The sequence below is a fragment of the Mytilus edulis genome, chromosome 2 (genome assembly GCF_963676685.1).
Source record: "Mytilus edulis chromosome 2, xbMytEdul2.2, whole genome shotgun sequence".
NCBI classification, from domain to species: Eukaryota; Metazoa; Mollusca; class Bivalvia; order Mytilida; family Mytilidae; genus Mytilus; species Mytilus edulis.
In genome coordinates this window covers 59,074,477-59,091,321 of record NC_092345.1, presented here as the reverse complement: position 1 = coordinate 59,091,321, position 16,845 = coordinate 59,074,477, and the positions used below count along the sequence as shown (strand labels likewise).

At 31.9% G+C, this 16,845-nt stretch overlaps 1 protein-coding gene across 1 annotated transcript; it reads right to left on the bottom strand.

Moving 5' to 3' along the window:
- Positions 1 to 9,215: 9,215 nt before the first annotated feature.
- On the bottom strand, positions 9,216 to 12,464 carry LOC139512531 (uncharacterized). The gene is made up of 3 exons (XM_071300214.1): positions 12,270 to 12,464; positions 10,963 to 11,436; positions 9,216 to 10,378 (listed from the first exon to the last, which is right to left on the bottom strand). The coding sequence occupies exons 1-3, from the start codon at positions 12,406 to 12,408 to the stop codon at positions 9,528 to 9,530; spliced, it is 1,464 nt and encodes a 487-aa protein (XP_071156315.1). The 5' UTR covers positions 12,409 to 12,464; the 3' UTR covers positions 9,216 to 9,527.
- Between the last annotated feature and the right edge of the window lie 4,381 nt (positions 12,465 to 16,845).

The window sequence follows — 16,845 nt, the reverse complement described above, 5'->3', positions numbered from 1 at the left end:
GAACAGTTTGTGGGATTTTTCGCAAGGGTCATCTAAAACATATTCAGTTAAGCAGATCTTCTTGTGGACAAAAGACCATAATCAAGAAACCTTTAACGCGTTTAACTTCCCATTCGATTTTAAACGCAATAAAATGATGAACATTTGTCTGCCACCTTCGGCCTTGTAAAAATTAGTTTCATGAAGGAAAGATCAACAACTCAATGATTCACTGTTTTATTTTTACTAAACAAAACTCCGCATGTTTGTATATGACACCTTTATAGGACGTTTTATAACGTACTCTCAGAGATTTATGCGTGTTTCAACAGATATTGGTTACTGTAATAGTTTAGATTCTCGCAGCGTTGGAGACCCATCGATGGCCTTATGCTATTATCTGCTCTTTGGTCGTGCTGATGTCTCTTTGACTTATTCACTATATTTCCATTCTCAATTTAATGACCTCAGGTAGTAAAATAACACAATATTTTTTTTTATCATGTGAATAAAGTTATCTGTTTCAAGGTGGCTCGAGAACATTTATTTTTTAATGCATCAGAACTTCAAAACAATAAATGAAAAATTAAAAACAAATCCCATCTTCCCTTTCTCAAAAACACTTTATATCTAGTGTAATACTTTCTGACAAAACACTTATATAAAATTTACAATCTCTAACTAAAAATATGGACAATTTCATTTAAAGAGTTCTATTATTCCGTTTCTCAGCGCCAGACATGCTAATGTTTAAACATTGTTTTTAAACTAGAGAACTTTGAATATATGACCCGAATGTTTAAACGAGAAATGTCACCATATAACATTTACATGCATAAGATATAAAGACACAAACTTGGAAAGTGTTTGAAAACATTGCAAATTTGCAAGTTTTTAAAATCACTGTCGACCCCAGGGACTATATTCTTCGAAAATCAAAGGACGATAAATGTTTTCCGAGAGCAGGTAGTTGCTACAGTACTTCAATCACTGTCTAGAACTAATCGAATGCTTTCAGATTGGTAATTGCTCCACCAGAACAGAAACTCTTTGGAATAAAAGCAAAGACCATGTCGGAGCACGGTCTTGCTTGACTGACGTGTTTAATTAAGGTGGTTATGTTAATAAAATATATGTAGCTACATGTAAGTTTAATGTTAAAGATTTGAGTATAATTTGACTAGACTATAACATCAATATTTCTAAATTAAAACCTTTAAGATAAACATTTAATCGAAAAGCGAGAAAAAAAAGAAGATTTTAAGTAAATATTCAACTACATATAGTTATGCTACTATAATGCTGGTAATATTTTTCGTGATTATTTGTAATGTCAATAATGGTTCGGCTTGCTGACAGTCTGTCGATAACAATACGGAAAGTTAGATAGTCGTATGGTTTTTAAAATGCAGTCACTGTTACCTAGGAATGATATCATAAGATCTGACTGGCATGCTAAATGAAAAGAAAAGAAAAAGGAAAGGAAAGATTAGGGACTTTCCATTTTGAATTTTCCTCGGAGTTCAGTATTTATGTGATGTTATTTTTTTCTATCAGCCACGTTACACAATTTCATATGGTATGAAAACCGATTACGATTATCATCCATTTATCGATGTAACTTATAAGTTTAATTTAAACAATATCTTATTCAAATAAATTGAATTCAATTGGATTGGACAACAGGCATAGCCTATATACGTAAGTCCTCTCCACAAAACAAGGTACGATATATTACATTCCAACAAAGCAACACATACACAAACATAATGACAAAACATAATTATTTTTTTGAAAATACCTCTTAGATGACTGGAATGATGTTTCAAATAGTTAACTCAGATCAAAAGTATGACCGTCTTAAAAATGCTTCAAATATTAACTCAGAAAAATAACAAAAAATCAATTATGGAAAAAGTTTTAATATTCTAGGTAATAAACTCCAACATTAATTTGACTTATTATTGGCGATTCTGTTGTGCTGAAATCGGAGCAATTGATTATTAATTTTCAATATTTTGTATTATCAACTTATTGTTCCCGCGCAATTTTACCTCGTTTCGCGTACATAGAGATACTTGGCGTCCGTTCGTCCGTCCATATATCCATATATACCGTCCGGACTTGTTGGTGCTCTCTCATGTACAATTCTTTCCAGATTTTTATGAAACTTATATTTTGATCAACATATGAGACAAATTCGAAAATAAATTCATTGCTAGTGCTCTCATGTGTACAATTCTTGGAAATACTAATTATAACAGAAATCGCATTGCATTTTCTCTGAAGCCTTCATTTCTCATTTTTAATTTCAAGTATTAAAGATATTTATAAAAAGGCTTAAAGAACAGAAACAAATGTGTTTTTATTTTTTGGTAAGAAGTTGACCTTTGTTTACTTGAATAGTTAAATATGTGCAAGGTATGGGACTTTGAAACTCTGTCCTTTTATTTATTATTGCAAATATTAAATTGACAGTATATTGAAGTATGAAAACGACTACAGCACAATTTGTTGTAACTGTAAAAATAGTAAAACAAGCTTTTAAAATCTGTATTAATATGTAATTTCTGATATAAATAATAAACGTGGTCAGATTATACCAAAACAGGCGTCGATTATCATAGCCACGACTGCAGTATCAAACCCAATTAATCGCTGCAGGAGTCTGTGTGAACTTTAAAAAACTATTATTTATAAATTACATACATTGTTCTTATAGGCGTTGTCTAAACAATATATCAGCAAATTAATTAACAAGGATGTTAATAAAACAAAAGCCTTGATAGTGTTGACAGTGATCGCTAACATTTTATATGTCAATTGGTCATTTAATTTTAAAAAAGAGCCAAAGCATTCCATCAAAATTCCTTGATATTAAGGTTCGGTATTATTCTCAATATGTATGCTGCAGTTTCGTCAAATCTTTTGAAACCTACGACCATCAACATCTTTCAGATATTGTTTATCTGTAATTATTGTATCCAAAGAAACAACAATAATTATATACAGCTATAATTTGAGGATTAAAGATCAAAAGTAAGTACAAGTAATTTGAAATCAATTTAATATCCAAAGGGCAATGTCAAAGAGAGGGGAGTAATGTAAAACTAAATTATCAATCCATTATTTAGATTAAGGTGTCTTGTTCACATTATTTATGATAAGCGATTTGAAAATTTACAAAAGAATCCTATTATCTTCTAACCTTTGATACGAGCTATATCTGTAACATTTTAATTTGCATATGCATAGACTTTCATGCAAGAAGTCAGACTGAACATATTTATTATAAGTTTTTTGTTTGTTCTGCCTTTCTTTGCTTTTGTTTGTTTTAGTTGTCGACTTTAGCATTATACCTATTAAGAAAGTAAAAGACATATACCTATTAAGAAAGTAAAAGTCATAACAGATCATCATATATTGTAAATTCGAGACCACTCAATAAGGAAAAATTGTACAATATGCAAAAATAACAAATTATTTATCGCGCAAAAATCTAATAGAAATGAGACAATTTTATTTATTCACTTTCCGTGAAGTTCACTGAACACAAATTCCTACCACTAATGTACTATCTATAATTTGCATCGTAAGATGCAGTATATCTTGGATGGACACTAGCATGATTAAGGTGCCCGACATCATGGATTCAAACCAGCGGATCTGACCTGCCGATGAAGGGAGCATTCACTGACTGTCTGAATATACGCACTGTCATGGAGTTGCTCTCTTTATTGAAGGTCTATTATCAACACAGAGGAAGAGGAAGGTGGTAGGTTTTTCTATGCCCTGTGCAGGAATCTTCTAAGTGGAATATGAAAGCAGCAGCAGGCATCGGTTGTTTTCCTTGTAATGACTGTACAGTACTCTTCGACTTTTTTCGGCGACGTTTGGTTTTTTTTACCCTTCATGGCGGAGGGGCATTAAGGTTTAATCTTTTGGTCGTCTCTTCATCTACAAGTACGAATTTCCCATTTTTTTCTGCACTCTTTCATCACTTTCACTTTCACGTTTTAGATTCATGCCTAAGTTATAAACGGTAATTTTTTTTAAAACGCTAACAAAACATATAAATTATGAAACCATAAGTCCAATAAAAGATTACAATTGTACAACTCTCTAAATTTAAACCAACAGAAATTGTTACGTTTCTGAATACAAATGATCATGAAATGTATTATTCATTATGCATATCTCCAATAAAAAATCGAACGCTTTACATGCAACTCCGATATTATTTACTGGGATAAAGAAATAACAATGCAGGGGTGGACGGGCACTTAAAATTATGTCCTTGCTCCGCCTTCTGACAGGAGACAAACCTTGTTTCTGTTTATAGTACTTATTAAAGTGGTAGTGAGCCCTGATGTGGTTAAGATAGCCTTCAAGTTGAGTTGTGAACTAAATACTATTTCTGCATTCATCAAAGAATCATATTTAGGTAATAATTTGAATTGAGTTATCTCCATTTGTTCATGATTGATTATATATACTAATATAGTAGATATATATATAAGATTCTAATGCCATTGTATAACTTGTGGCTTTAAAAAAGTGTTCTTTTTAATTATCAGAGAAAATACATGTGTTTATGGCCCCGCCATTGCAGAGGGAGCATTAAACTTTACCCTTCTCCGTCTGTACGCACATACGTACGACCGTCCGACCCAAAGTTGGTTTCCGTTCTCTAACTTTAGTTTGCCTCAATCAAATGTTATGACACTTATATACAATGCGTATTACCACTAAACACAGATCAAGTTTGAATATTGGTGGCGTCACTTGTACAGTTCTAGAGTTTTACTCCTTTAGAAATCATGAAATAATTGCTTAAATTTACGTTTTACAGTTCTCTGACTTTATTTTGCCTCTACCAAATTTTATGAAACTTAGACAAAAAATGATTGCGTCACTTTTATGGCAGTCTAGAGTTATGCCCCTTTAGAATTAAAAAAAAAACTGAATTTTGATTCCGTTCTCTAACCTAAGTTTGCAACAATCTTATGATTCGTATACACAATGCTTGTTACCACAAAACTCATATCTAGTACAAATTTGGATAGCGTAACTTTTAGTTCTTGAGTTATGTTCCTTTGTAACGTTATATATATATAATTTAATTTTGGATGTAACACGTCTTCTGATTGGCTGACGTTATTTTGTTATGAGGCCATAGACATAATTTAGTCATGTGACCGTAACGTCATCTACGTTTTTTCATGGTTTTCTACGGTTTAAAACGGAATTTAGAATCAAATTATAAGAAATGACTGTAATATTTTTTCTGTCTATTCGAAATAACATAAAAAATGTGGTGCACACTGTTAAATAACCCGCTACGCGCGTTATTCAGTGTGCACCAAATTTTTTATGTTATTTCTTCATAGACAGAAAAAAATATTACAGTCATTCCTTAAATATATACACTTGTATGAAGCATCAAGGTCTTTCACCTTCTTAGATATCCTGTTCAAGATGGCAAAATCGAGAGCTAAAACACACCAGACGAAGTGAAAACAACTGCCATATTCCTGCCTTGGCACAGGCAATTCTTAATATGTAGTAAATTGCGGATTAAATCTGGTTTTATAGCAAGCTAAACCTCTCGTTTAACAGAAGAGAGTGGAGAGGAATAATGTTAAGAAATATTTGATTCTATATATCTTTTAAAAACAAATGCGTTCAAAGAGAAGTAAAAAATTGTATTTTGTTATGAAATAGGTCTCAAAAAACTATGTTTGCTTTTTGAAAATTGGTTGCTCTCGAATTTTATTTAATAAAAGAAGTGTTTCTTACGGAAGCGTATTAGCGCCACACATTTTTTTTTATTTTTCTTTCTATGTTTGCGTTGTAACGCAAAACTTTGCGTTTAACGCACCTTTGCGTTATAACGCAAACCTTTGCGATATAACGCAAACCTTTGCGTTGTAACGCAAACCTCTGCGTTATAACGCAAACCTTTGCGATATAACGCAAACCTTTGCGATATAACGCAAACATTTGTTTTATCTTATTTCTTATTTAAGATTCAAAGGAAACAGTAGTTATTAATGGAGGAGGCTGTATATATTAAAATTTACCACCTTTGTAGTCATTGCAAAGTAAAATGCTTGAATAATTAAATCATATCAATGACTAATAATGAGCAGAATAATATCAGAAGATGTGGTATGAGTGCCAATAAGAAAACTCTCCATTTAAGTCACTATTCGTAAAAGAAAACCATCATAGGCCGAATTACGGTCTTTAACACGGAGCATTGGCTCACACTGAACGAACTATAAAGGTCCCAAAAAACGATATCCATGTTACTACTAGTATATATATTACAAAAGAAAATTGAGCAAATTGAGGTTATACCTAAGAAAAAAATCAACCCTGCTAATATAGCTATAACCGAGTATAAATATACTTTCAAAGTAAGCTCTCGTTTGAGAACTGAGTTAAGTAGGTTACATTCAAACAAGCTACCCTTTGGCAATAAATGTATAGAATGAAGACGTTTTATTAATAAAATTATGTTCTCTCTATTCAAACTGCTACCCAAGCATCTTTAAAATACTTCACTATATTGAAATGAAAATTCAATGACTTTCTATCAAAGAATCTTGATCATATTCTGAGATTTAAAAAAATGTTTCCTTATTAATAATTCATTTTAAAGCAGAAAGATCATTTTGTCTATTTGACTTGGAGGTTTCACAATTGTATGACATTATTTTTGATCTTTTAATTTAAATATGACTATATACTAAACTATATCTATTTTCTTTTTAAATTATATACTTTTCTGATGCACAAATCAGTCTAAATTTATGTATAATTGCACTTCAATTATTCCATTATTCCTATGCATATTTATTATAATGATTTGGCCTTGTATGTATGTTTCTTTTTTATCTACTAGTAAATCACATCCGAAATGAATGACAGACGGACATATATACAAAACTTAATGAATAATTGAAATTAAGATATTTGCGTTATAAGGCAAATGTTTGCGGTACAACGCAAAGGTTTGCGTTGTAACGCAAACATAGGAAGAAAAAAAAATGTGTGGCGCTATTACGCTTCCGTAGTTTCTTGCACCGGCCATGGCCCAACAAAAGATGAATGGTTGGTGCCTTATAACATAAAACATAGATGTATACATCTGCTTGTAATTGTTTTCCTCTAATTTGATGATAAACATGGTAAATATCAAATACCGGGCTTTTTTTCAAATCATATACCGCAGGAGAATTAAAATGTGTATCAATCAAAACAACCGCTAGCCTAGTAGCGATATCATATACATGCATGATTCAGGGTATAAAGAATACCCTACAAAGTCAGACAACTTGGAAGACTTTTTATAATCGAAATTTGAATTTATAGATAATGTTTTACGTTACAAATGTGAGTTTACAAGAACAGGCTATTTTGTAAATTCTATATCACTTCAAAAGAAAAAGAAACAAATAGGTTTACATAGTTCTTATTAGTTATATCATAACACAAATATACACACCCATCTTATCCAAAATATTTCCATTATGCAGCAACAAATCACACAACAAATAAATCTCACTAAATTTAACTATCATGGTATATGTAAGCTTGTCTAAAATGATGTCTTGGTAATATTGTTAATTATCATATATAAAAAAGAATGCTGTTCTCCGTAAAAATATTTAAGCTGGCTTTCATCAGCTAGATTTCTAGCACACAATTCAGATGAAAAGCTTTGGGTTACAGCTCCAGGTCCGTAATCACATCTATGTGTTCTGCTAAGATCTAGCTGCATATAAGTATCTTACAGACACCAGAGTGCCACAGAAAAGTTCAAATTAGGTAGACTTATAAATCATGTTTATTTTTTCAAATGTTTGGCAACAGACTTCATCAGAATAATTAATGTGAATTATGTATATGTTGTAGTATAATGTTTCTTATTTTCATATTCATCCCTTTAATTTTCCTTTCTAATCCAAACATAAATCTAAATATTACTGTCTGAAGGGAAAGTATGTACCATAAATAAGTTTTCGGGTAACAGCACCGTGCATCTGTGGCTGAGAAGGGTTGATTGTATACAGTATATAGTGGTTGTCGATATTTTCTGTCTGTCAAATTTGTTTTCCATTAATTGTTTTGTCATTATTCAGGTTATTGGTTTTAAACTTATCATGTTTGAATTGTTTCTTTTGACATTTTTAGAGTTGACTTTATGTTATTGGATTTGCTCGTTGTTGAAGACTATACAGTGCAATGAAAAACATCCATTATTGTCGAGCTTCCGACTTTTGTCGCAAAAAGCATAGGGATAGTGATCTTGCGGCGACGTTAGCTAAATACACTCTTAAAAACTTTTTATTTTAGAAGGTGGAAGACCTGGATGTTTCATACTTTGTATATAGTTGCCTTGTTTCCGTCTGTAACATGTCTATTGTCTTTGACCTCATTTTCATGGTTCAGTGACTACATGAAAACTGAAAAGCTACGATTTTTTGTAATGTTAATTTCTCTCTTATTATGAGTAAAATGATGACAGTTTAAATTCTATAATAAGTAAGTAGTGAGCAGTGGTCGTTACAAACAAACGTTCACCTAATCTGTCCCAGTCAATGGGATAATTAAGGTCGTCAATCAATGGCCACAACCACACTGTTTTGAATATGATTCTATGCAATAGGTAAACTATATTTAGTGTATGGAAATATTTTATGATGTACATGTCAGTCTCCACAGGTTTTATTTGACCTTAATCTTATTTCCATGGTTCATTGCTCAGTGTTAAGTTTTTGTGTTTTGGTCTGTTTTTCTTGAACTATAAGCAACAGGTCAACTAAATTTGTTGTATGGAAGGATTGTAAGCTGTGCATGTCTGCCTGGTATGGTTCATCTGACCTTAACCTCATTTTTATGGTTCTTTGGTCAATGTTAGTTTTCTTGGTTAAGTCTATTTTTTAGAAACTATAAGCAAAAGGTCAACTGTAATTAGTGTATTGAATGATTGTAAGGTGTACATGTATTTCCTGTTCGGTTTATATGACTTTGACGTCGCTTTCTTGGATCATGTTACGTTTTTGTGATAGATGTAGTAAAGCTTTATATTTAGGACTATCAACATAATATCATTCAATGATTAGTAAAGAAGGTGAGACATTTAGGCGAGTGCACTCTTGTTAGAACAACAGCATAGGGTTTCAACAGTTATTGCATGGGCTGAATTACAAATGTACATTAAAATATTAAGTGATCAAGTACTTTATTTTCTTTTTCAGCATTCCATTCGTAAATAATAACAAATATAACAACTACTAAGAGTGAAACAAAACCACTGTTCTAAAAAAAGATACATGCAACATTAAAACAGTTTCTATTCTTAATCAACAAAATGTACTACGCAGACAAATTGGCATAGTGAAATGGTCTTTAAGTTCTTTCTTCATGTCCTTTAAGTAGTTAGTGATCAATTCTAACTTTAATATTAAGTAACAATACTGTGACATAAAATTAAACAGAATTGCAGTTATATATCATAGCCTTTATGTATTGACATTTTACATTCTGTTTGGATTTTTTGTACATTTTGCCTTCTTGTGTTTAATAAATGATCCTCTCCATACAAATTTTTCATTACAAAATTCACATGTATATCTTGGCTTTGCCTTTCCATGAAAACCACGAATATGTTCATTTAAATGTACCTTTTTAAGATACCTACGTTTACATATAACACATTCAAATTTACCACTAAAGCTACCACTATGATACTGTTTTTCATGGACAGTCAAATGAGTTTTATATGTAAAAGATTTTTTACATGTTTTACATTTGAAAGCCTGCACACCGAGATGTGTGTTCAAATGTCCTCTGAAATGCTGTCCCTGTTTGAATGACTTTCCACACAACATACATGTGAAGTCATGTTTACCCATATGACAAGTCACAAAATGCTGCTTCAATAGAAAGTTGCTCGAGAAACTGTCCCCACAATAAATACAAGTTGAAAGCATTACACTACCAGGATGGTCCACTTTAAAATGGGTCTGTAATTCTGTTGCTGACCCAAATAAGCCAAAACATGTACTACACATGTTGAACCCATCCCAAGGATATGACATGTCAGTAAACACTTTCAGTACATGTCTATTTTCTTCTTCACTGTTTTCTACTGTCGTTGTTCTAGATTTGTTGCTGCTTTCAGTATAATTACATGTATTGACACATTTTTCTTCTTTTGTTTTAATAAAAGCATCTGCATTAATAATTTCAGTTGAATCCATGTTTATACTGCCTAAATTCTCACGTAAACATTGTAAATCAGTATTAATTGTGAACTCTTCCTGCTGTTGCTGTTCAAAATTACCAACATTATCTGGAAGTTCTAATTTTATAACAGATACAGAACCTGAAAAAGAATGAAGACAATAACTCACTAACACAATGTTTAAAATTTATTTTAAAAAAATCTGTTTAAATGTTCACAGAAATTATAAAGAATAAAGGAATCTGTAACAATATCTTATAAATCATGCAATAAAATATGATATTGTAGTGAAAGTAGCATTCTGAGAGTATTGCAAGGCAATATATAGTCGACTACTGTTTAAATAATCATTGTAAATAAATCTAATGTTATCTTGATCTATAACTGGTCATGGTGTAACTATATAACAAATATAAATGAAAGTCAATATATTAAAGCACGACAAAAAAGTGTTGAAAACTGATTATTTGAGTGAATTTTTAAGTCGAAGGACCATAACTCTGCACAAAATCATCAGACCAGAAAAAAATTCGACCTTGATCTGTAACTTGTCATGATAAAACCACATTTCAATTATCAATATCTGACAAATAAAGGGTGGATAACTGATTTGCCGGACTGACAATGACTGATGGATGGACAAACAGACAGACGGAGTGTAAACCCTAAGCCCCTTTGACTTCATTGGTAAAAGACCAAATATCTAAAGTTCTATATATAATTACCAGTTGGATGTTGTTCATAAATTGCAAGCCTTTCTTCAACTTCTTTAGGGAATCTAGGATCTCTTATCAAATTAACTTCTAATGAATTATCTCCCCTTACAGATTCTTCTTCATCTTCGCTGTCTAAGTTAATATATTCTATTGAATTAGTGGAAATGGCTGCATGATCTCCATGAAGTTTTTCTTCTTCATGATGTATGGTTTGCTTTTGGAAAATGTGCTCTTCACCTCCCTGTTTGTTATTGTTTGTTCTTCTAGAAGAGTTTTGATAATGTTCATGCTCTACAAAAGTTTTGTTTCCTAAATCCCTTTGTTCTACGTTGTGACTTTGTCGTGGATACTTAGTTGATAACTTTGGCGCTATTGTTTGCGAATATAATGATGATTCCCTCTGTTGTAATTGTTCATTGGCAGTGTTTGTACTAGATTGAGAGATTCCAAGTACATAAGACCTTGCTCTGTCCTTTTCTGCATCTGCAAAATACAAAAATATGAAGAAAAAAAACTTTTGGATGATATTTTATAAAAACAGGTACAGATGAACATGTCAGCATGACAGGATCTGGCCAACACCTAAGGTCAGTCATCCCCCCTCCCTTTTATGAAAAGTTCTGGGATTTAATAGAAAAAGAGATGGGATAAATCTTTGAGATGCTCCCACTCAGGTTACAACTTTATTGTATTGGTTGTCCTTGATTGACATGGACAATAGACAGACACTAGATAAATGTACATTGTATAATACAACTATAGGCAGTTACAAATGTACAAATGTAAAGAGTGTAACTGAGTGCAGAGTGGACATTATTAACCCTCTTTGCTGCCAACCATTTTTCAAGGTTGCATTTCATATGCTGTAAAAATATGACAGAATGACGTCTGTGACATAACATGCCAAACAACGACATCTTTCAATATATATAACGTCACGACATAATGACCGTTACATTTGGGACCCATTGGAAAAAATCATGACAAGTGCAAGTTTAATCTTCGGTCTTTTAATTGGACATGTTGAAAGAGATACAGTATTGATGAGGAGCTTGCATAAATTTAACCATGGACATGTGTATCCCTCCTGCAGTAAGAGGGTTTAATATATATATTAATATAATTCCGTTTTATTTTTTTTTATTTTATTTTTACACCAACAGCAGGAACGAATAAAGTGCCCATTAGTCAGTACTCAGAGTGTTTTTTGAGGTGAAAATACAGCCATTGTTAGCCATTTGTAATGTCTAGTAGTACAATGTAATGATGAACCTTAAAATAATTGTGGCTAAAAGACAAATTTGCGGCGAACTCACCATTTAAAATGCACCCAAATATCTTATATTCTGCTACTTTGACATCCAACCACATCACAAAATTAGACAAAACCCATGGTGTCAACTTTCTAATGATGACATCAAAATCTTCTTGAGCTGAATGATAATCTAGGTTCATTTTTCTGCAGTCGAATAGAAAAACATAAATACGGAAGTTAGATTATCTTTCTAAAACAAAAATAATGTAGGTACGGATATGAACTTAATTTCGTATTTGTTTCGTTTTTAAGCTTGCTTGTCTGTCTTTTGTACAGACAGAGACATATATACACAGAGATTGGCAACTGTAACAGTGGTCAGCGAAATCTAATCCAAATCGCGCATGTGTATATATGTCTCTGAAAAAAAACTTATATACCTTAATATAAATTAAGGTATATAAGATTTTTTTTGTTTGAGACAAGTGCCTGTGGCCTTTTGTTATGAAATCGTTAATAAAAAAAGAGAAATGAAGATACTGATATATGTCTCTGCTTCTAGTGACTTCTACGGGGAGCACTAATGACAGGACGATTGCCCGGATAGTGACAGGACGGTTGACCGGACGAGATATAAATAGTCATAACTTTTTTGTTATTCAGTAGATTTGTTTACAACAATCAAATCAAACAAAATAAGTGAAAAAAATATTTTTGAGCAAATAAAGTTGACCGGACGGTATTCACACTCGGCGTTATACGCTATACATATATTCAACTGGTCGTCAACAAGTGTTAATATCTCTTTTGTTTTACAATATTTGTCAACAAAATTCCGGAATCTGTGAGAATAATAAATATTGGATACGACAATATAAACTTCAAAGTAAAAAAAAAATGTTTTTCTCCATAAAAAGTTGACCGGACGGTATTCACATTCCAGTGGCGTAGCTGGGTAATTTTTACGTGTACGCCCAAACCTTAGCGAGGGATATGAGGGGTGCCAACCGCTCAATGTAGTGGGTTCGAAAGGGAAGAAGCCCCCGAAAGCTATCGAAAATGAGATATAATAATGATTCCTGTCTGTAAAAAATCATTGATAACACCATACTTTTGAATCTAAATTTTTTTTTTTTTTTTTTTTTTTAAATTTTGTAATATGTTAACTTATTCATCGCGTTAAACTGGAAGCTAGCCTAATGGTCATTGGTTTTAGAGAAAACGTCCAAACCAATATTACTTTTAAATAAATTTAAAGGGTACCGTGAGTGAGCATACAATCGACAAAAGCACCTTTAATGAACACGAAAAAAAATATTTCTAAGAGGTGCAATATAAAAAAATTCTGGAACACCTAGGATTTCTTCCCACAAAAAGTGAAACAATTTATCATTCCTTAAAAGGGATTTAAAAAAATCTAAAATTTTCTTTTGATATTTTTTTCTTGATCTGGAATATTTCATGACAATCTATGAAGGTTTATAAACTGAGTATGTAAAACAATTAATTGCGTAAAGAAGAGTCCGGCTATCTGTCTATCAGAAAAGAACAGAAAAATGAACGAAAACAAATGCTTTCAAAATTTTAGCATTAGACATTAGTCATAGAAAAAGCTTCTACATAATGTAAACCCAAACTGCGACCACTTATTAATTGCAGAAAGAAATACATTTTGTCCTTAAAATGCTGGAAAAATTAAAGATATAGTTGCATTATTATATTGCTCTGAATACTCTTTTGATGATAAACAGTTTCTGTACAACTTTTGTAAAATTTCACGGAGAGTCATTCAAAAGACTTTATCCACATTCGGAACCTATTAATATTGACGCCGCTTTGTCTCGCTTTTGGGACATAAATCACAGGCTCGAAAAAAATACAAACAGCATATCGAATCTGAGCAGATAGTGAATTGCTTTAAATATAAGAAAAGTACGTATAATTCATAGTAGATTCAGACTTTTACAAAAGATTCGAACAAATATATAAAATGATCTATTTGAGTAAATTTACTCCCTTTTTATTCAAAATTACAATCCATTGAAAAAAGAAGCACAAGGCTGATGTGCTTTTAACCAGTTTTTCATTCTATGTCGATTATTTGTGTTATTTTCAAAATTCAAGTGTACGCGTTAATTATATTGAAAAAATGATAAAAAAAAATATGTTTATTTCTTATTTGTTTTACAATATTTTTACACGAAACTAAGAAATCTACGAGATCAATAAATATTTGATATAAAAATATAAACTTTATAGTACATAAAAATGCTTTTCTTTAAAAAATGTTGACCGGACGGAATTTTGAATATATGTACTGTATAGCGTTTAACGGCGAGTGTGAATACCGTCCGGTCAACTTGATTTGCTCAAAAGTATTTTTTTTTTACTTATTTTGTTTGATTTTCATAAAATATATTTTAATATCTTTAATAAGGTCTACAAATATTAAGCAAATCTACTGAATAACAAAAAAGTTATGACTATTTATATGTCGTCCGGTCAACCGTCCTGTCACTATCCGGGCAGTTGTCCTGTCATTAGTGCATCCCGACTTCTACTTCTATGTGGTTAATCTGCAGTCGGAAATTTCATAACGCAAATATACTGTGCGCGTGTGTCAACCAGTACACGCCATATATAGATAACGAAAACTCGGTTGAATACATAGGTTTTTTTAAAAATTAATATCTGGAACAAGGATGTGTAAGTGATACATCCTTGCTGAGACTATGTATAATTATATACACTGAAATAAACAAAGGCGCTTGGGTTTATGATGCAGATATTTTAAATTTTGCGGTCGTATATTGTTATGACGTTGGCGTCGTTGTCGACTCGTTGTTCGAAGACATTTGGTTTTCGCACTATAACTTTAGTATAAGTAAATAGAAATCTATGAAATTTAAACACAAGGTTTATGACCACGTCATAAGGAAGGTTGGGATTGATTTTGGGAGTTTTGGTCCCAACAGGTTAGGAATTAGGGTCCAAAAGGGTCCAAAATTAAACTTTGTTTGATTTCATCAAAAACTGAATTCTTTGGGTTTTTTGATATACCGAATCTAACCATGTGTTTAGATTCTTAATTTTTGGTCCCGTTTTCAAATTGGTCTACATTAAGGTCCAAAGGGTCCAAAATTAAACTTAGCTTGATTTTAACAAAAAATGAATTCTTGGGGTTCTTTGATATGCTGAATGTAAACATGTACTTAGATTTTTGATTATACGCCCAGTTTTCAAGTTGGTCCAAATCGGGGATTCGGGGTCCGAAATTAAACTTTGTTTGATTTCAACAAAAATTGAATATATGGGGTTCTTTAACATGCTGAATCGATTAAGTTTTTGGATTTTGGGCCCCGGGTTTTTAAATTGGTATACATTGAGGTCCAAAGGGTCCAAAATTAAACTTTGTTTGATTTTATAAAAAAAAAATGAATTATTAGGGTTCTTTCATATGCCCGCGAAACTGACCATGTATTTAGATTTTTGATTTTTCGGGCCCCCGTTATCAAATTGGTCAACATTGAGGTCAAAATGGTCCAAAATTAAACTTTCTTTGATTTCATAAAAAAATTGAATTCTTGGGGTTCTTCGATATGCTGAAACTAACCATGTATTTAGATTTTGGATATTAGACCATAATAGGTAAATGTCCAATTTAAAATTTTAAGATCTTAGACTACATTCATTCTGTGTCAGAAACCTATGCTGTGTCAAATATCTAATCACAATCCAAATTCAGAGCTTTATCAAGCTTGAATGTTGTGTCCATACTAGCCCCAACTGTTCAGGGTTTGACCTCTGTGATCGTATCAAGCTCCGCCCTACGGAGCATTTTATTTTTAGTTTTTTTTGTTTGTTGATTAAGAAATTCAATTTTCTATATTTATAATACATATCTATCACTTCTGTGCATGTCTCACCTCGTTTTGAGTGATTTAAACGACTCAGAGAAAATACCCAATTTTACGATCTGTAAACTGATTGCCGGTTATTTTCTCTGAGTGATAGATATATATTATAAGTATAGAAAATTGAATATTTTAATCAACAACAAAACAATAAAAAAATATATCTGTAACATATACCCAAGAGCCTGTGCAAATAAGGAGATGTGGTACGCATGATTACTATCCATCTGGGAACAGTAACTGTCTGAGATATGTATTTTAGTAATGCTTTCCGTGTGCTTCGATATGCCTGTGTTGTTTCTAGGCATTTAAAAAAAAACCTGCTGCTTTTATATCTTGTCTACATGTTGTGTGTTTTTAAGTTGTGTTTATGTTATTTCAAATTCGGTAACTCAATGTTTGTTTTGTTATATGTGAACCTAGAGTTGTATGATGTAACGACTGCATTGATTGTATTTGCCAATAATAAAAATTAAAGCTCTTCCAATTCTCATTCTGAGATGATGCATGACACACCTAACTAAACTGGTCACTCTTCCAGTCCGGGTTCAAAGAGAAAGACTGGGCATGAATAAGAGGGAAAATAAACCAATAAAATGTAGACCTTATTGCGATGCTAAACCAAACATTAACTAGATATGTAACTCATCATAGTAGACTCACAAAGTAAAATTAGCTCAATATTCACAATCCATTTAACGTGAAATTTTAGTAGTTTGAAAA